Below are 21,484 nucleotides of genomic sequence, written 5' to 3' on the forward strand. Positions count from 1 at the left end.
CCCGTATGCCCGGTAATAGTCTGGCCCGGCCTGTAATTTCAAACAAAATACATTCAGATTCCTCGTTAAAAAAAAAGGAATATTAAGGAAATGGTGCAAATGAGTCGAGCTATTTGAACTCAACTCGATAAAAGCTCGTTTGAATTCGTTCATTAAGATAAAGAAGATAAGTTTGAATCTAATTTTGAAACTCAATTTATAAACAAGCGGAACTTGAGCTCAGTAAAACTCAATTCATTAACTCGTGAGTTGACTCGAATAGAGATTCATGAGTTAACTCGATTATAGATTTGTGAATTGTATCAAATAGAGGCTGCTAACTCGTTTATAGATTCTTAAACACTTTATTAGTTGATATTGGTAAAAATTATTAATTTTTATATATAGGATAATATCACTAAGACTCCTTTGCCACATGAAATAAAATAAGATGTGATTCTTGGAAGCTTTTGATGTGTTGGTATTTTGTAAGTTGATATATGTGGTTTGATATATAATTACGATTATTGATTAATATTACAATTTCAAATTGCAAGTTGATATTTGGAACAACTAATTTGAAGTTGAATTGAAAATATCTTTCTTGTACTGTAATTTTGATTATATTTGTATTTTGAAAATAACTAGACAAGTAATTTGATTATCTTTTTGTATGGTAAATGATATTATATTTATTATAATTTGTGAAATTATTATACTTAATTATTATGTTGATGTTATATTTGTTAATTATTAGTTTGGGTTCATTAATATATATTTATTGATTATCAGTTTGATATTTATTTTTATTGTACGTCAATTTATTAAGTTTTTTTAAATATAATTTTGATAAATTACAACCCCAGCCCAAGCTTAGGTTGGAGCTCGCTCGAGCTCGAGCTTGGCTCGTCAATCAAATTGATGAGCTGAGTTGAGTCGAGTCGAGATACGCTAATCGAACTCGCTTCCAAACTCAACTTGAACTTGAGCTCAAGTTTGAGTCTGTGATAAAATTTGTTGAGTTGAGCCAAGCTAAGTGAACCTCGACTTGGCTTGGCTTATTTGCACCTTTAGATCTATCTAAGTATCTTCAATTATTTAGGTTGCGTTCTCTTTGTTATTTTTAAGTTATTCTTAATTTTTAAATTTCTAAAATAATAAAAACGTATTCTCTTTATTATTTTTAAAAATGTATTTTTAAAAACAAAAAAAAAATTATAAGAAAACTTAAAACAACAAAAAGTTGTTTTGAGTGTTTTTATTCAAAATAAACTCTAGATTTAAAACGTATTTATTTATTTATTTATATTTTATTATTATAATAAAAAAATTACAAAATTTATTAACTTTAAAATGTATATATTTTTTAATAATATATTAATATTAAATATTTCTAATTTAGTGAATAATCAAATCTATTGAATAAAATATCATTAAAAAATTATTATTAATTTTTTTTAAATTTTAATGAGAATGTGTTTTCTAATTTTCTATTTTGAAAAATAATTTTTAAAAATGATAAAGAGAACGCGTTTTTAATTTTTTAAAAATAGATTATTAAAATAAAAAATAAAAAATAAATTCAAAACTCAAAACTGGAAATTGAAAAGTAAAAATAATATAATATTAAATTTGTTTTTTTTGCTATTTTCATATTGTTTTTAGTTTTTTTAAAATAGTAAAAATGTGTTTATTTTTATATTTTAAAAATATATATTAAAAAATAAATAAATAATTTATAAGAAAAACTCAATACAACAAAAAAAAACAGTTTTGACTGTAGTTTTTATTACAAATATGTTCAAAATTTTTAAAATGTGAAAAATACTATAAAAAAATATTTTTAACAAATTTTAAATAAATACTCAGAATATAAAATTAAAAATAAACACGAAGAGAACAGTCTTTAGATTTTAAAACTAAGGAAGATATCAACTATCGTCAAACTGTTCGCACAAATGAGATATTTTTAATTTGATTAACAACGTATTAAATGGAATGCGATGGTGTCGTACAAGGAGAACGGTGGACCAGCGTTGCAGACGAGTCACCCCATCTTCCGGCACACGCTTGAAAAATGACGTGACTGACGCCGACGGCATCTTACCGTTAAGTTAACATTCTCCGTCGAAGGTGCACGTTAGGCGAAGATTAGAAAAAGGGCATGCGCTCCCGAGTTCTGAAAAGAGACCAATAGAAAACACAGGAAAATAGAAAGACGTTAATCTAAAGCTTCAGTACTGATAGCAGATTGAAGCCAACGATTTCTATCGCCGAGCCAGAATTCTCTCTCCGAGAACATCGAAGTATCGGAGCTCGTGAAATGGCGTTTGAGTCTCGGAATCCTCAATTTTGGCGTCTTATTTCGGCGGTATCGCGAGAGTTCAATCCCCATTCGGTGGCAGATGAGAATGGCTTTTGCTAGTAGCGTTTGTTTGGTACTCGAAGTCTTGAGATCGTCTTCGGAGCGATCTGGCCGTTGGTTTGGTTGAATCTTGCAGATCTGGAATCTTCGAGCGAATTTTTGTCGGTGATGTCGGCGTCCGCTAGTTTTTTGGCGGTTTCAAGCGGCGCTGGTTTGTACTTTCTGTTCCTATAATTTGTTTGGTTTGGTCGTCCAATTGGCTTCTAGTTTAGCTTTAAGAGTGTGCCTGGTTGGAATTGGTAAAATGCGGAGCATTTGGTTTGTTTGTGATATGGAATGATTAGATTACGGTAATACGAATAGCTTTAGTTAGGGTTACTGATTAAACTGTTGGCAGCGAGTAGAAGCCTTATGATTAACTTTCTGGGAAATTGTTTTACGGCCTTCTTAGTTGTTACAAATATTGAGAGAAACGGAAACAAAATATCTCTCGACTCTTGTGTTGTGTGATTTGGATTCCAGAAATTATCAACTTCCATAAAAGTATGTCAACACACGATAAATATTCCCTGCATTGACTTCGAAGAAAGTTTTATTGCGTGAAAATATACAACCCGCAAAAGATAGACTACCTGACCTTGTTATATTAACTAAATGTAGTGTTAATATTGTTTTCCTCTTTCTCAATGATTGTTTTTGGAGGTCTCTTTCTCCAATTTTCAAAATCAAATACAGCAACACTGTTCCTTCACACTTCTCTCTCTCTCTCTCTCTGAGTTTCATTTCTTTGATTTAGGTTAATACTAGATGCCAATACTCGTCCATTGAAAAGAATGTGGATGTTGAGCATGTTTTAAGTTTCATGCTCTACATATTATGGTCCTTTTTGGATGAGGAATGAATGGGTATTAGAATCCATTTGCTTATTTGCTTTTTTTTTCTTTGTTTTTTTTTTTTTTTGTGTGTGTGTGTGTGGGGGGGGGGGGGGGGTCATCATTTTTATTCTTGTCAATATGTCCTTCAATTGTTGCTTCTATGGATTGCTTACACTAAGTATGTTAATCTTTGTTGTAATATGAGTTGCAGGTGCAATAATGAAGGCCCAATGGATAGTGCTAAAGCAGGTGATCATATTATGCTACATCTTATATGCCACTGATGCGGATTTAAGCGCTCCAACAGGAGCACCTTTACCTATGCCTCCTATTCATGATCTGCCCCTGCCAGCCAATCTGCCTTCATTCCATAAGCCACGTTGGAACCATTTTTCACCTCATGGTGCTCCTAAGCTTGTTCTAGCACCATCTCAGCCTCCTAATTATGGCCCGCTGATAACCTCTACTCACCCCCCTTCAAGGTCACAATTGTCAAAACCATCAATGAAGAAGAATGGTTTAGTGCCTCCCAGTAGTGGCTTTGCACCTCCTCGTTTAGCAGATATTGCCCCGACGCAGTATAATGCTGGTACAATTCCTACTGGTTTAGCTCAGCCACCGCTATCTCCTTATGCCTCCAGTAAGACATATGTCACCAGTCCTTTTTATTTTGGGTTTCTGTTGGCTCATTTTGTTCTCTCTTCTCTTTGTTAACTGAACAGCTAGAGGTTGTTTATTTCTTTCATCTATTGTTATTGATATTTAGTATAAGTACAACAATTTAACAATAAATTCGGTTTATGAGCAATAAACTTCAATGACTATGCTATGCTGCTATGATGAAACCCTCAATTATTCTGTGACATATTTTATTGACATGGGCATTGTTTTGTCTTTCTCACAGACTGTTGTGGCCCAGACATGGTGTTGAAACGAGGGAGCCAAGATTGCCATTGTGCATACCCAGTAAAGGTCGATCTTCTTCTGTTGAATGTGTCAGCAAATGCAAATTGGAATCTTTTCCTAGAACAATTTGCTTCTCAACTTAGTCTGCGGGTTTCTCAGATTGAGTTGATCAACTTTTATATGCTTAGCTTATCAAGGCTTAATATTTCAATGGATATTACTCCATATAAAGGAATCAGTTTCTCTGCGGCTGAAGCATCTGCAATAAACTCTTCGCTTTCTATGCATAAAGTTCATCTAGACCCTACTTTAGTGGGTGATTACAAACTTCTCAACATAACCTGGTTTAAGCCCCTTGTTCCATCTCAAGGTAAGTTTTGGCTAACTGTCCTGCTTCTAAGTTCTCTCCTTAATCATGCATATATGAGATGCTAACTCTTCATGTTTTGTAAGTTTTAGCTGACTTGAAATATATTAGGCTTATCATTGGGTGAGATGTACTACTTTTTGTGCATCTTTTTCTCACTGAGGAACTAATTTAGCATGACAAATTTGGTACTTATCAGAATCGTCACACTTACCAGTGTTTTGAATTTTAAATTAGAATAATACTTGGGCTAATATACCTTATGAAATTTGTTAGTAAATGTCAAAGCTGCTGACTGGCTGTTTTTCTCTTGACTTGTTCTTTTGAGTATAGTGCTTTGATTCATACAGGGAAAATGCCCACGAGGTGTTCTAGGATCATTAGTCAATGGTTACCAAGTTGAGCAACAAAGAATATCATTTATTGATGTTATAAAAAAATATATTACACTTGAGGAATTGTATCCCTGGTCACCCGGGCTTCCTGTTTTTCTACCAAATAGAAAAAAAAACATATATTGACTCTTGAGGAATAGCATCCTGTGATAAAGCATCATACCTCCAAGTTGTAATTTAGGATCCTAAAAAACTCTTACATGAAGCAAATCAAGATCTTTACTATCTTTCATGTCTCTTTCTGTTTACTTCTCTTTTCTTTAACCCATTTTGTTTATCTTGTGACCGTGGTGGTGGAGCATCATCATACTATATTACTAGCAGCACCTTGTTTATTTTTGCAAACTGAGCTTTCTGGTCTACGTTTATTGTTGTTCTACTTTTCTACAGTGCCTTTACATAAGCTTTATGAACTTTGTACAGCTCCTGTAGCTGCTTCACCTCCAGCTATAGCACATCATCACCTGCCCTCACCTCCTATATCAGTTGCCACTTCAAACAAAGGGCGACATTCAAATCTGATTCTCATTGTTGGAATTAGTGCTGGTGTTGTGATAATTGCCATCTTTGCTGTCCTTATAATATGTTCACGTTCCTCTCATCGAGGGAAGGCAAAAGCTTCTATCAAAGAGACTGGTATGTGAAAAAAGGAAAATTTATGTTCTTGTTTACGTTGTTGCACCAAATTTCTTTTCCATTGTCTAAATGCCTTTTTTTTAGCATTATTGATCAATAACTTGAAAATAAAACAGCCCAAGTATGCCACTTTGCCTTGTGAAAGTACATACTGAATGATTATTTTTTCTTGTTTTCTTTTGCTTTTCTGAGCTAAGTTCATTACTATGAATTATCTAAAAGTTAAATAATTTGCATAAACTCAAAGAGTACTGTCTGGAATAAGGCAGCCATTATAGTCTTATGTGCAGTTCTCTTCTTAAGAAACTAGTTCATCCATGGGCATGTCTTGTCAACATATGGAAATGAAGCAAATTTCCTTTCTTTTATACATCATTAGAAAACTTCCTCTTCTGTCTATTTATAGTTGGGGACAACTCTGCCAGTACATAGTTTGGTTCTCATGTCCAGTTTTCCTTAAGATTCTACTGTTCTATCCATAGGTGTGTCTAGTTACCACGTGTACAGCAAGCAATTTCCTTTCCCTCATGCCTCATTTACAATCTTCCAATTTTATGTATTTCATTTTGGATTGCGTAATTCAGATTTTAAGAAACATTACCATGGAACTTTCTTTAGCTTTTCATTTTGCTCAGCAGTAAGCCCATCCTATTGTCTTTCTCGTTGTAATTGCTGCAATTATTATAAGTGGACTGTAACACGGAAAAATGAACTAATTTTATGGCTATATTTGAATGCCATCGCTCTAAAGGCCGTCATCCCAGTTTATGAACATGGTTTAGCCGAGCTATTTTCCCGACTTTAATTTATCATACCAAATTTATCTTATGTTCTTTGTAATATTTTGCCAACTCGATTAGTTGGTTCTGTGCTATTGCTTTTCTCAAATTGTCAAGGGCATGATTAGCTAAGTTAATTTTTGGATGAAAAGGCCAATTTGCCCCCTCTCTACTATTCATGTAGGACCACTTTCCTGTACTTTTTTTGGGCCAGTTTAACACTTAAACTTTTAAAAGGGGCCAATTTTATACCTGTTGCTAACGTGGCAAAGGTATTCAGCTAACAGTTAGCCAGGAGGCCCAGGACCTTGTTTGACTAACAGAGATTACTTAAAATTCAGTTGCACTTATATTTGACCCCTCAAAACTACCAAACTACATAATTATAGACGAGTTTTGAGGGGTGAAATTTGCAGTTTGGAGGGCTTTTGAGGGGGGCAGATATGGGTGCTGATTTTTTAAGTCTTCTCCATTATCAAATAAGGTCTTGCCTAATGGTGAGCCAAAGATCCATTTGCCATGTCAACAATGAGTATGAAGTTGATCCCTTTTTAAAAGTTTTAGGTGTTAAACTGGCCCAAAAAAGGTACAGGTATGAAGGTGGCCCTGCATGCATAGTACAGGAGGCAAATTTTCCTTTTGCTCCATATTTTTCTAAAACTGCTATATCCATAGTTCTGAAAGGCGATAGGCGCAAAGGGTCCTGGAACCTGAGGCGCGAGGCGTGCCTTTGCGAAGCGAGGCGTGCCTTTTAGAAAAAAAAACTCTAAATTTTGTAAAATCATAAACAACTATCAAATTATCAATAATAACACATGCATATCATTCATGATTTATCATCTTTAAATTCTAAACTAACAATATCAAAGTTGATTCATTCATCATGCAAATTCTAAACTAGAAACATTATCAAAGTCTCAAACTCAAACAAGTACCAATAGTCATGCAAAGTTCTAAACAAACAAATAAACACTACAAGTCCACCAATCAATAAATACTACAAGTCCACAATCAATAAAGAAATTGTTGAAGTATGTCTTGATTTTCAGAATGAAACCCGTTATTTGACTCGGCTCTGATAATTTGGGACAAGACCCAAATGTGGATTTTTCATGAGAGCAGTGGTGGAGCAGCCCTAATCTCCAGATATATATATATATATATATATTCTCATTCGTGTGATTAAAGGGGTGAGATAAAAAGGGATTAAGGGTGTAATTAGGGTTCCTCCTCCCCTTCAATCTCCGGAGTTACTCGCCGCTTTAAAGTCGAAGCCGAAGTTGAACCCAATTGTGATCGAGTTTGTTTTAATTCTAATTCATAAAACAAGTAAAAAACTCACGAGAGCAGGCTGGAACCGAGAATGGCAACTGGTTTTGGTGGGCAGCGGGCTGTTTGACAGCTGGTTTCATGAAGTGCGCCTAGGCATGCCTCACGCCCTAGCGCCTCCCGGAAAACGCCTCGCCTCGGCCCAGTCGAGGCGCCAAACTGGCGCCTTGTGCCTAGGCGTGCCTTTAACATCTATGGCTATATCAGACCAGGTTATTTTCTTTTCTTGCAAATGTTGGTCAACTTAATTAGTTGGCAGCTGTCTGTAAAACAATGTCAGATTGGTATTGGTTTGTCTTCTTCCTGGAACTCAGTTATGGATTTTTCCTAGTTGAGTGAGAAATGTTGGCTGTTTGGAATTGTTTTTGGAAACAGTTCTCTATTCTTAAAAAATGAGAAGCTAAAAAAAAAAAAAAACATGGATGACATGTAATTTGATTTTTATAAATTTTTCTAAAAGAAACCTACTATTTGTACATGAATTCGAGTTCGTCAATCATTTTTATCTATGACATTATCTTCTATAAAGCCCTTAAACTCATACCGTACCTATGAGTCTACCATCCATTTTCCTCAAAAGAGCCTCTATCAATTTTCTTCTCACATGACCAAACCATGGTAATTGTGTCTTACGTATACCTCATGTCATTTCTAATTTTATCCATTCTTATATGACTGCATATCCATCGTAACATTCTCGTCTCTATTATGTTCATAATCTGTATATATTAGTGCTTTACTAACCAACATGATATGCTATACAATTAAGCTGGTCTTATAGTCATCTTATAAAAATTTCCTTTCAGCTTTAGTGGAATTTTATTATCGCATACAACATCAAATGGATTTTTCCATTGTAATCATCTTACCTTAAATACTATAGGTAACATCCTCATTAATCTCTCAATCTTTTTTTGGTTGATTGAATCAAGATATATGAATTGATCTTTTATTGAGATGACATGATGTTCAAGTTTTACCATAACATAATCAACTTGTTTTTTTTTACTAAACTTACGTTCTACATACTTAGTCTTTTTTTTGCTAAGTTATATATTTGGTTTTCAATTCGCTTATCTTAAATCCTCTTGTTTTTTTCTATATCTTTCTGCTAGGCATCTTAGAAAGTATATACTTTACATTGTTGACCTACCAAGGATGGAACCAAATTGGTTCTTAGACACGTTAGGCTGCGTTTTCTTTGCTTTTCAATTTTTAATTTTAAGTTTTGAATTCATTTTCAGTTTTTTGTTTTGATAATCTATTTTTAGAAAATTGAAAACGCATTCTCTTTGTCATTTTAAAAAACTATTTCTCAAAACAAAAAATTAGAAAACGCGTTCTCTTTGAAATTTTGAAAATCATTTTTTAATGATATTTTATTCAATAAATTTGATTATTCAGTAAATTAGAAATATTTAATGTTAATATATTATTAAAAATATATATATACATTTTAAAGTTAATGAATTTTGTAATATTTTTTCCATTACAATAATAAAATATGAATAAATAAATAAATAAATGTGTTTTGAATTTAGAGTTTGTTTTGGATGAAAACACTCAAAACAACTTTTTGTTGTTTTGAATTTTCTTTACAATTTTTTTTTTGTTTTCAAAAATACATTTTTAAAAACAGTAAAGAGAACGCGTTTTCATTATTTTAGAAAATTGAAAACTAAAAATGACTTGAAAACAACAAAGAAAACGCAACCTTAGTTTCTCTACTTAATCTTTGCTCAATTATTGTTGTCAACATTCATAGTATGTCTCATTTGCTTGATTCTTCTATAATTTCCACAACTTTGAACACGCCATTTTTTCTTATAAATAGGCACTAGAGTGCTCTTCCTCCACTTGTTTGACATTCTTTTTTATTTAAGGATCACATTAAATAATTTTGTTGACCAAAAAATGTTTCCTTCTCCCATGCAAATCCATGCTCCTATGGATATTTTCATGCTTCAAGTTCATAAGCAAAAAAAAAAAATTCAAAATTGCTGTTTGAAACAAACATCATATAATTTTCAAACGTAGTAGGGTAACTGAAAATTAAGCAAAACAAAACCAGTTGAATGATTTTATTGATTATCTTGTAAAAGAAAAGAGCTGAAACATATTTACATACCCCTAAAGATCATGTAACTGTTACAAACCAAACTGAAATGTGAGGAGGCTTTTCCCTAGCGTTGGATTCTTGCACTACTTTTTGTGTGTGGCAGACTTCAGCATTCATGAGTTTAATTTTGAAATATACTTTTTGATTCCTTGTGATTAGCTCAATGCAATTTTGACGTGTACCTACTTGCCTTATCCTCAAAGATGATTTTACAAGAAATATTTCGTCGCAGTACTTCTCACAGGAATCCAGTACCATTCCCAGAATAGATATAGACCAAAATGAGGAAAAATATCAAGTAGCTGATGGATATGCATTTGAATTTTTAAATTGCTGAAGTTGAAATATTTCTATTCTTGGTATGGTTCTTTCTGATTCTATTTCTTCTTTCTTATTTTCTTCTTCCTCTTTTATACAGCAAAGAAAAGAACTGTTGATGCAGTTCCAGTTGCAGGATCTCTTCGCCACCCAACCAGTACAAGGTTTCTAGCTTATGAAGAACTTAAAGAAGCAACAAACAATTTTGAACCTGCTAGTATACTCGGAGAAGGTGGATTTGGCCGAGTTTTCAAAGGTGTTTTAAGTGATGGTACAGCTGTAGCTATAAAGAGGCTTACTAGTGGTGGGCAGCAAGGGGATAAGGAGTTCCTAGTTGAGGTTGAGATGCTCAGTCGGTTGCATCATCGTAATCTTGTGAAACTTGTGGGTTATTGTAGTAGTCATGACTCCTCGCAGAACCTCCTGTGTTATGAGCTTGTTCCAAATGGAAGTCTGGAGGCTTGGCTTCATGGTAAGTTGTTACATTAGTGACTCTTTTTAGCATCTTGTGACTAATGCATCCCTTTGTGGTAGTGTAGTTTGAAGTTGGGATAATCTGCTGAAGAACATAGCCAAAAAGGGATATACCCATCAGGACAGCAGATTTGGTTTTCTCTCTTACAATGGAGATCCGCTAATTCTGACATGAATTTTTTCAGGTCCACTGGGAGTAAATTGTCCTCTGGATTGGGATACCAGAATGAAGATTGCTCTTGATGCTGCTAGAGGACTTGCATACCTGCATGAGGACTCACAACCTTGTGTCATCCACCGAGATTTCAAAGCATCCAATATATTGCTTGAGAACAACTTCCATGCTAAAGTTGCTGATTTTGGCCTTGCTAAACAAGCTCCTGAAGGAAGGATAAATTACGTTTCTACCCGTGTTATGGGCACATTTGGGTCAGTTCTAAATCTGTTCCTAAACTTCATCTTTCTCTGAAGATAATTGATCCTAAAATAGATGAGAACTGATTTACAGGTATGTAGCCCCCGAATATGCTATGACTGGACATCTGCTAGTAAAAAGTGATGTCTACAGCTATGGGGTTGTTCTACTTGAGTTGCTGACTGGAAGGAAACCCGTTGATATGTCCCAACCATCAGGACAGGAGAACCTTGTTACTTGGGTTAGTAATACACCAGATTAATCCGTCACTCATGTATCTGCTGTATTTAGTAATAATTGCTCGTCCTTGGGTTTGATTTTTTGTTGCGTTGGTTGCAGGCTAGACCAATTCTTAGAGATAAGGACCGACTGGAAGAATTAGCTGATCCAAGGTTCGGGGGGAAGTACCCAAAGGAAGATTTTTTAAGGGTTTGCACAATAGCTGCAGCTTGTGTTGCTTCTGAGGCCAGCCAGAGGCCCACGATGGGAGAAGTGGTGCAGTCACTTAAAATGGTGCAGCGTGTGATCGAGTATCAGGATCCGATGTTGGCTTCCTCCAACGCCCGTCCAAACCTCAGACAGTCATCTACTACCTTTGAGTCTGACGGGACATCCTCAATCTTCTCATCCGGTCCGTACTCCGGTTTAAGTGCCTTCGAGAATGATAACATCTCTCGGACTGTTGTATTCTCTGAAGATCTACACGAAGGAAGATGAGGATTTTTAACCATTTCATTAGAAGCCAGATCCAAAGTTTTTGACCATATGACAATACAAGGCTGCAAAGGCATTTTGCTGTGTAAACTTAGGGGATTCCGGACTTAGAATTTCGTGGAAATGGCAAAGGCTTTCATGGTTGATAGTTTGTACATATATGCGTCTATTGCGTTGCCTTCCCATGTGGGTTTTCTTTTGTGTGGTCGCTTAATGGGATGTTTCGGAGTGTTGTGTTCCTTAGGGTTTCATTGCCTGCGCTCTTTCTTGTTCTGTAAAAATCGGAGAAAGGAAATGGGAACAAAATTGAATTGCTTTTAGTGGGCCCCTGTAACTGAATATTTCCTCCTCATTTGGGTGCATGTAACCGTAGATGGAGTAGATAGACCTTACTCTCACGTCACGGACCCACTGGTCTGGGCGTTGTACGGCCGTGGTTTCTGCTTCTGGTAATCTGCCCAACATTTGTCGAGATATCACGTAACTAACTTAAAACAATTTTTTTTTTTTCTGAGAAAACTTAAATTAAAGTTAAAACACATAAAACAAACGATCCCAAGCTTTGTGGCTTATTAAATAAACCAACCCAGCTTCATTCCCCTTAAGAGTTTAACTTCCTTTATTGTATGCTACCATTGAACTTCACAATTAGAAAGCATTGCCCAATTTATAGAGCTTATTTATATTCATAACATTTGAAATATTTAAATATGTTTTAAGATTATAATTTTGCAATAGCATCAAAGATTGAGGTCCACAATAAACGTTTTTTTCCTAAAGAAACAATTAATTGCATAAATTAATTTGAATTGATAAATCTATTGTATGATTTGCGTAATATATTCTTATATTAATTTTAATAATTATAAGAATTAATTAAACATTTTAACTACTACTAATTTAAGATTGTTTGAAAAAGGAGGAATTAAAGTCGACCTCACTGGACTCGGCTTTTCTGAGCGCCAGATCTTGGAATTTGGACGTGGGAATGACATAAAGCGTGTTGGAAGTTTAGCACGTGCGATTCGCAGCAGAACGAAGAGGCGAACCTCTAACATGAACGGAGGGTGCGCATGGCCTTAACATGCGCACATACTTGCAGCATGCGTAGAAGAGAGACGAGACGAGGAGAGAGAAAGAAAATCTAGGGAGGGAGAGAGAGATAGATAGAGAGAGAGAGAGAGAGAGAGAGAGAGAGGGTTACTGCCTGGGAGACGCTGAGTCAGGGCGGGTGACCGAGACAGACAAAGGGACTAATCCCACAAAAATCAGAGCGCGCTGGGGGGGTGGTGTGGAATTAGCAAAAAAATGGAGAAGATTACTAGTTCGGGTCTCTCTTCCTTTACCACTATACGCCTGGTGTCCCCCACCACATCTCCAGCCCTAACCCATTCCAACTTCTTCCCCCCTCCCTTTCTCTTTTCCTCCACCTACTCTTTCGCCTTCTCAATTTCATCGCCTCTTTCCCTCTCTCCCTTCTTTCTTCTTCAGGCCGACCCGCGTCTTCGAATTTATCCGCAAGGTATGTGTTTCTCTCTCGCTCTCTCTCTCTCTCTATATATATATATATATGTCTCGTTTCCTAATTCGTTTTGGGGATCTGTGAATTTTTTCTCAACCGCGGTGTGATTTCTTCGGCTTTTTCTAATGGTTTGTTGGATGTGGGTTTTTGGCCGAATTCGTTTCCGTATGGAATTGTTTCCATTTCGTTTTGGTTTTGATTGTAGGGTTTAGGGTTGGTGCCGAGTTATTCTTTTCCTCCGGCAATTTTGATTCGTGTGTTTTTGTTTGCGGGTCAGTTTGGCGGACGAATTTCTCATTGCATGTGCTTTTGTTTCTGTTACGTATTTCATTCACATCTCACCGGGCATTGAATTCGCTACTTACTACTAAATTCCTGATCTATTTTGGGATTTTCGGTATAAAGTGTAACTGGAGCTTTCTGTCATGTACAACTGATCAGTGTTTGGTGCTTAATTGTGCAAATTGGTGTTTCTGCATTGTTCCTGGCATTTGGTGCGTTTCTCTTTTACTTTTTTCTTCTGCTGATACCAGTTTGTTTAGTCATAGCTAAGTTCTCAACAATTGCTTTGTGTTGATTTGTACCTTTTTTTTTTTTTTTGTTTTCTTCCTATATTGTCAATTTTTTGGGTTATATAATTTCTCACCTTTTTTTGTCGGTGCTGTCTTTTCCACGTTAAATTTTCTTGCAAAAGTTTTCTTATTGCACGGTATTCTTAGACAGAGTGCATATTTATTGAAATAGTAAGTTCCAAACTTGATAGACCTTGTTTGATTCCATGTACCTGATACAGTATCCCAAACTTGTTTTATCAGGTGGCTTTTGTAACCATTCCTTTGGACGTCTGATTAGTATTTGCATTAGAGGAATTGGGTTTCAAGATCCTTCCATTGATGGAAGAGCCTGGAGCCTCCTGGTTTGAGGGTACAGTAAACACTATAAGGAAGAAGAGGAGTCAAATTATCCGCCGACCCAGACCTGACACGGTGCAGTTTCTTGACAGAGGTGATCGTTCAAACTTATCTTCAACGCCACCTTCAGATGATGCAAGCAAAGTCTCTAGTGATGAGAATACAGGATTTGACACTAATTTTAGGAGGAAAGAGTTTAATATTAATCAGTGTTCATTGAAGGGTTCTGCTAGCAGTGCAGGTGAGTATCCTTATAAAAAAATTGATGATCAATCATATAGCCTTGGAGGTTCGGGTGATAGTTTTGATCAGGGAGGAAGTAGGTTGAATGGTAGACGATTTGGTGAAGGTACCCATCCTAATTGGAAACTGACAAGCAAGAAAAAGGGCATCTTGGAATTGCAATCAGAGACCATAGACATTCATAGTGCAAGGACTGGTGAAGACCAGGGTTCAGAGCACTTGAGAGCAAATGGGGATAGAGTTAGAAATGACAAGAAGTTCAAAAAGGTTAAGCTTAAGGTTGGCGGTGTCACACGAACGATTCAAACGAAGTCTGATTCACATGGTGCATCAGTTAATGGGTCTGCTACAAAAATTTCACGGGCTTTAGATGTGACGCAAGCACAACATGACATGTTTCTCCAGGTGCCTAGCAAATGCTTCTTGTTTGATCTTGCCATACACCAATTTTAGATTGGCTTTACAAATTTCTTGTAAAGAGGAATTGCAAATAGTATAAACCTGCATATCTATTTCCATCTTACCTTTTCTTAACAACAATATATCCAGCCTTCATCCTATGTCTGAGTGGACTACATGCATTCTAATTGACCAGTTATTTCTATCTATGGCCTTATCTTTCTTGAGGCCCTTATAACTTATATCTTATCTAATAGTCTCCCACCAAGTTTTTCTTGGTCCTTTTTTACCTCTTTTGCTAAGTATTTGTTTCATTCCATCCATTCTCCTCACATGAGCCTCTGTTGATCTTCTTCTCACATGACTAAGTCATCTTAATTTTGTCTCATGCATCTTGTCTTTGATAAGAACCATTTCGGCTTTATTATGAATTACTTTTGTTTTTATTTTTATCTTTTCTTGTATGGCATCACGTCTTCTCTATTTTGCTCATATTGATGTATGTTGATACTTTACTATCCAACATTATATGTTAGATGTACACCAGACTAGTTTATAGTTGTCTTATAAAAGTTTTCTTTTAATTTTAATGGAATCTTAGTATCATTAAAACCGTTAGATGTACTTTTTTTTTTTCGTAACCATTATGCTTTAATTCAGTGGGTAACATCTCATTAATCTCCTCATCTTTTTGAATGATTGATCCAAGATATTTTTGAACTAATATTTTCTTAGCATGACTTGATTTTCAAGTTTTTCTATAACAATTATAATTTTTATTGAACTTACATTCCATATGTTTGGTTTTTAATTTGCTTAACTTAAAACCTATGGGTTCTAAATTGTTTCTCTATCTCGAGCTTAATATTCACGCTATCTTTGATCTCATCCACCATCACAATGTTCTCTGCTAATAGCATATACTAAGTAGGGTTGGCAATGGGGCGAGCCTACCCCATCCTGAAATCCAAACCCCAATACCCCACCCTGTACCTCAAGTAGGGGTTTTCACCCAATACACTGCCCCAACGGGACGGGGCACCCTGAACCTATATACATATATATATATTTATTTATATATGGAATAGATAATATTTTTTATATTTTTATATATTTTTTCTGTGTTTAATGGAATAGATAATATATTTATATATAAATATAAATATAATACACACACATATATATGTATACTATACATATATATAAAGAGGCTAGGTGAGGCGGGTTCGGGGCATGGCGGGGATGCTAAATATGATCCCTGCCTTGACCCTGATTGAAACTTAATTAGAGATTTCCCAAGCCTGACTCGATCTCGATCAAACAACCCTAGACATACACCCCCCCCCCCCCCCCCCCCCAAAAAAAAAAAAAAAAAAAAAAAGAGTAGGTCAGGTCCCTGCAGGTTTGGGGTAGTTTGCCAACACTAATACTAAGGCTCTTCTATGTAGATATGTTTAGTGAGTCCATCCATTATTAGAGTAAAGAGGTAAGAGCTTAATATAGATCCTCAATATAATCCAATTGGAAAAGCCTTAGTATCTCCTTCACATGTTTAGACACGTGGGGCTCCATGGTACATGTCTTTTTGTTTATTATACCCTTTCATTAGGCACCTCAACAAGTTTATAGCTCCATTGTTGACCTATCAGGTATGAAACCAAATTAGTTTTCAAACACCTTGATTTTTCTTCTTACTCTTTGCTCATTTTCTAAGCCTTATAGTGTGACTCTCTAGCTCGATTCTTCTATTATTTTCACAGCATTGGAAGTCTCCTTTATTCTTGTAAGTAGGCACTAAAGTGCTCTTCCTGCACTCATCCAACATCTTTTTTGATTTAAGGATCACATTATATAATTTTGTTAACCAAAAGATGCCTTTTGTCCCATGCATTTCCATGCTTTTGTTGGGATATTATCTGGTCCAACTATTTAATTCTTCATCTTTTTAATGTTTTCCTTATTTTGTTGGATATATAATTGTATAGAACATGTAATTCATATGTTCTTCAAAGTACTAAAATGCCCATAACATCTGTTTCTCCACATTCATTGAATAACTTCAAGAAATACTCCTATCTCTTTTTGGTCCCTTATTTACTAGTACATTTTCGATTTTCGTCTTTTATGCATTTTCCTTAGCTCTGCTGTCTTGTTTTTCTTCTCTTGCTTTGGCTAGTTTATGTATATCTCATTCATGATCTTCTATTCTTTTATATCAAGTCATTGATATAAATTTTCATAAGCTTTTGAGTTTATGCCACTAACTGCCTTTTTTACTTCTTTTTTTGGCTAAACTATACCTCCTTAGGCTACAGTATTTATGTAAAGTCTTGTAACGAGCTTTTTTAGTTTTTGATTTTTTTTCTTACACCTCTTTACTCCACCACCAAAGATTCTTTTTGATTTGGGATTTTTCCTTGACTCCTCTAGGCCCATTTTTTTTTTTTTTTTCAAATTTTGAATAGCAATAGCCATTTCAATCCACATTAAATTTACCTCTCTTCTACAGTATTCTGTCACACGCTTTTTCCTTGATAATGGTTTGTTTTTCACTTTTTAAATTCCACCATTTGGTTATCGGGCTTTCTTTTGCTTCATTCATTCTTTTCCATTTTGATTTTCCTTAATATTTATAAAATTCTTAGGCATTTGTAAGAACATTAATAGAAATGTTGTCGTTTCCAATAATTGGAAATTCAGATCAGGCAAGCTATATTATTAGTGTAATTATATTGTAACAGACAGCATAATGTTATCGTTGGATCTTGGATTTTTTTTTTTTTTGGGTGAATATATAAAAGATTTGGACTCATTGATTTCTCTTCTCTTTGTTCTATTAACTGTCATAAATAAAGAAAAATTGCTTTTTTTCATTTCTTTTTTTCCTGTAATTAAGAATTCATTAAAAAACCCCAAAGAGTCAACATCTTTAGCTAGGGCATACCCCAAGCATCACAATGAAAACTGAAAACTGAACCAAAAATGCAACAACAATATTTAAACTACCACTCAAGATGAGACACTCCTCACAATATAAGCAATATAAGCAAAAAATAAAACATGCTGGAGGAAGCCACTAATAAAGCTGCACTTGCAATCTTGAAAACAAAGGCCATACATGAGTTCACCTCCCTAAGCATTTTTAGGCTTTTGATGTGAATGTCGATATTTTATGATGAAAACACCTGGTTACCCCCCTAAAAAACGCTTAGAGATCACAAAGGCCACATTTTTTTTTCTTTTTCTCATCCCTAAGCATTGCTTTAGACGCAAATGTTAACATTTTATAATGAAGACACTCAATTACTTCCCAAATAATAGTTTAGAGTGTATAAGCATACTCATATCTCAAACCACCGTTTTACATGAAAGTTGACATTTTATAATGCCAACCCCTGGTTACTAAGTAGCTCAAAACATAAGAGTAGAAATATTTTGGCTTTTGGGAACTTGCCAATAATGCCGCAATGCCATACTTTTCCATGACTAAGGAAAGGATAAGGTAGACAACTGTGTCCAAACAACACACTAAATCAGATGCACCAATTGGGACACAGACAACCACCAATATTTCATTTTCTTTACACATCTAAATATCCTTCTCCTCCCCACCAAAATTGTGATATCCAAAATACTCCTTTGTCCAAAAACAAAAGGAAAGAATCAAGGTGGTGAATACATGCAAATCAAATCATTTAGTAAGTCTAATTGAAATATTCTTTTACTAATTCACTTTGCAATACATGTAATATGGATTCATTGATTTGATTGAAATGTGGTAATTGAGGTACTGAGCAGAAAAATTAAGGGTAAATTAAAAAAAAATACTGAACTTTAGCCATACTTCAATATTTGACTTAATTTTTTTCAATAGCCACGTCGATCTTATTATTTGGTTATAATAGATTGTCATTTGTTCCCAGCAATAATTCCTGTTAAAGATGTGGCAAACTTAAATGGACTGTCCAATGAATGAGGTGGCAAGTTCACTTCCTCTGGTATGTTGTCCCCTTCAATCTTTTGTTCATTTTGGATGAATTCACAAAACCCTAAAATTTTCCAAATGTTATCAGACGGTAGAGGTGGCAACATCAGGCGTTCACTTCCACCTCATTCATCAGATAGTCCATTTAAACTTGCCACATCATTGCTTAATGGGGAAAATGACAGTCCATTATTGAGACCAAATAATAAGTTGAATGCGGCTATTGAAAAAAATTAAAAAGTCAGTCTAAAATTTAGAACACAGTTAAAGTGCAGTATTTTTTTTGGTAATTAATCCAAAAATTAATGCCTTGTCCTACTATAGCAATGAGATATTTTGTATTGATACATGCTAATAGTGGATATGTCCGAATCTCATATTGACTTATCTGGCCATGAAATCTTTCAATCTTTAATTTTTTTCCCCTAATTTCAGGACAACTCCGATGATGATCATTCTCCTTCAGATAAAAACAGTGGTATGCAAGGAGTTTCTTGGAACAATTTATCAAGAGGCAGCTCTAGTCGTGGGAAGGCTGATTCTGTGATGGGGAAGATGCCTAAGAAGAATGGTTCTGGAAACCAAGGTGAGAAATCAGAGCCAGTTCGTAAGAGCAAGCGGGTGCCTAAGAGGCGTGTATTGGATGGGGCTTTTGATGAAGAAGATGAAGATGATGAGATTAGGTACCTGGAGAAACTGAAAACCTCTAGAGTTGCTGGAGGGAGTAAAGATATTGAGGAAGACTCCAGCAAGAAACAACGATTCTCTAGGGTTTCAAAGAATGCTAAGCGTGATGATAATTTGGAAGATTTTGTCTCGTCAAGGCCAAATAAGGACAGTAAGAAGTTCCGATCTGAAAGAGGATCTGAGGACACAGATTATGAGGCAGAGGAACTGTTTTCCGATGGTGAGTCTGAAGGTAAGAAGAAGAAATCAAGGAATGACTCCATTGATTCACCAATTGAAAGTAAAAGGGAACCAAGTCTCACGACGCGTCAACGGGCCCTTTTATCCAGCAAAGATGCCTCTTCTGGATCGGGTGCAAGCGCAATTGAGTTTCCCAATGGATTACCACCTGCCCCACCTCGAAGTTAGTATCTGTTGCATATTCTTTTTAGCTATAATTTTTGCCCTTTTTAACCACTGTAATTGATTGTAAGGGGATCTTTATTCTGTAAACCCATTGAATTTGTGCGTGCTTGGTCACCTCAGAGCAAAAGGAGAAGCTTTCGGAAGTGGAGCAGCAATTAAAGAAAGCCGAGGCTGCTCAAAGACGAAGAATGCAGGTTGAGAAGGCTGCTCGTGAATCAGAGGTTTGCTTCTTGTTTGTGATCTACTTTCCTATTTCTTGCTTGTAAGCCTTAGATCTAATTAAAGTGGATATGAGCATGTTTGATGATTTCTGTAGGCTGAGGCAATTAGGAAAATACTTGGTCAAGACTCCAGTCGGAAGAAGCGAGAAGATAAAATGAAAAAGCGCCAGGAAGAATTGGCACAGGTATAATTAGTCCATTAACTGCAGATAATATCTTCTTTATGTTTTTATCCAGTTCAATATTTTGATTTTGGTATCCATATCATCGTGCAGGAGAAGGCTGCCAATGCACTGATGCTTGCCTCAAGCACCATTAGATGGTCCATGGGCCCTTCTGGGACTGTTGTTACATTCCCAAGGGATATGGGATTCCCTAGCATTTTTGATTCCAAACCTTGCAGGTGTGCGAACTTTTTTTTCTTCCCCCCTCCTCGTCCTTTTATGTTGCATTGTACACTTTGTGCTGAAGCTCCCGCATCAATGGTTTATGGAGATTTTGCTCCTGGTTTGCCTATGGTTTATTGAGACCTTTGTTTGGATTTTCAGTTATCCTCCCCCGCGTGAAAGGTGTGCCGGCCCATCATGTACCAATCCTTACAAGTATCGAGATTCTAAATCAAATCTTCCTCTCTGTAGCCTCCAATGTTACAAGGTGATTCATGAAAAGGTGCAGGATGGAACTGCCAGTACCAGTTAATATTTTGCTGTAGTCTTGTCCAAAGCCTGATGGAGGCAGCCTGCACATTCATATAGAGAGAGTAGTAAGCTAGACACAAATTTATATATGCCTTTTAGTAGACGGCTAGGAATTGGAATGTTAGTGGTGAAATTCTGTAACTTACAGCTGGAAAGGTGAGTATATTATGCAATTTTTGTTTCTGGTTTTGTGAAATTATGATCTTTTCTGCTGCCTGCTCCGTATGTTTGAGATTCCATCTGTGTTATTTTGAGGTTCATAAGTCATAACCTGATTGATATACTCCAGAGGAGGCGGCTTAAGTCCTGTTGTCAAATGTTGTCTTGAGCCGAGTGCAGGTTACCAAATTGACGATTGCCTTTGGCAATGAATCATGTTTGCCAGCATTGGAGATTTTCCAAACATTTTGATTGGTGATTGGGATCACCTTGTCATGGCATAGCATGGCATGGCAAGCTGGGGAGATGACTAAAAATGGCAATGGGGGAGGATTTGGAACCTCTCTTCTCTCCCATCTTCCTATCTCATTACTATTTTCACTTTTACTCTTTTACTCTTGTTTTTGTTGTATTGAATTTCCTCTACTCGATGGGCATTCATATCCGGTAAATTTTATATAAAAAATTAGATTTTTTTTATGTAATTTAAATAGTTACATGTTTTTTAATGTTGAAGTGAATGAAAAAGAAACATGAAATTGCGTGCTGGATGTGATCATGTGATGGTATTAGTTATTATTAT

The 21,484-nt window shown here is 35.6% G+C and overlaps 2 protein-coding genes across 3 annotated transcripts; both read left to right on the forward strand.

The window, feature by feature from the left end:
- Positions 1 to 2,106: 2,106 nt before the first annotated feature.
- Positions 2,107 to 11,991, forward strand: LOC127804010 (proline-rich receptor-like protein kinase PERK3). Its single transcript, XM_052340719.1, has 8 exons — positions 2,107 to 2,555; positions 3,431 to 3,859; positions 4,124 to 4,495; positions 5,311 to 5,523; positions 10,169 to 10,540; positions 10,728 to 10,971; positions 11,051 to 11,198; positions 11,297 to 11,991. Exons 1-8 carry the CDS (start codon positions 2,513 to 2,515, stop codon positions 11,672 to 11,674), a joined length of 2,199 nt encoding a protein of 732 aa, XP_052196679.1. The 5' UTR covers positions 2,107 to 2,512; the 3' UTR covers positions 11,675 to 11,991.
- An 808-nt stretch (positions 11,992 to 12,799) lies between these two features.
- On the forward strand, positions 12,800 to 20,938 carry LOC127804021 (vicilin-like seed storage protein At2g18540). Of its 2 annotated transcripts, none has more exons than XM_052340730.1 (7): positions 12,800 to 13,193; positions 14,009 to 14,752; positions 19,167 to 19,821; positions 19,944 to 20,044; positions 20,140 to 20,229; positions 20,320 to 20,447; positions 20,593 to 20,938. In XM_052340730.1, exons 2-7 carry the CDS (start codon positions 14,087 to 14,089, stop codon positions 20,741 to 20,743), a joined length of 1,791 nt encoding a protein of 596 aa, XP_052196690.1. In that variant the 5' UTR covers positions 12,800 to 13,193; positions 14,009 to 14,086; the 3' UTR covers positions 20,744 to 20,938. The 2 variants fall into 2 exon arrangements, with proteins under 2 accessions (XP_052196690.1, XP_052196697.1); XM_052340737.1 differs by lacking the exon at positions 12,800 to 13,193 and adding an exon at positions 18,670 to 18,744 and having other exon boundaries at positions 14,604 to 14,752.
- Positions 20,939 to 21,484: the final 546 nt, after the last annotated feature.

Source organism: Diospyros lotus, chromosome 1 (genome assembly GCF_014633365.1).
Source record: "Diospyros lotus cultivar Yz01 chromosome 1, ASM1463336v1, whole genome shotgun sequence".
NCBI lineage: Eukaryota > Viridiplantae > Streptophyta > Magnoliopsida > Ericales > Ebenaceae > Diospyros > Diospyros lotus.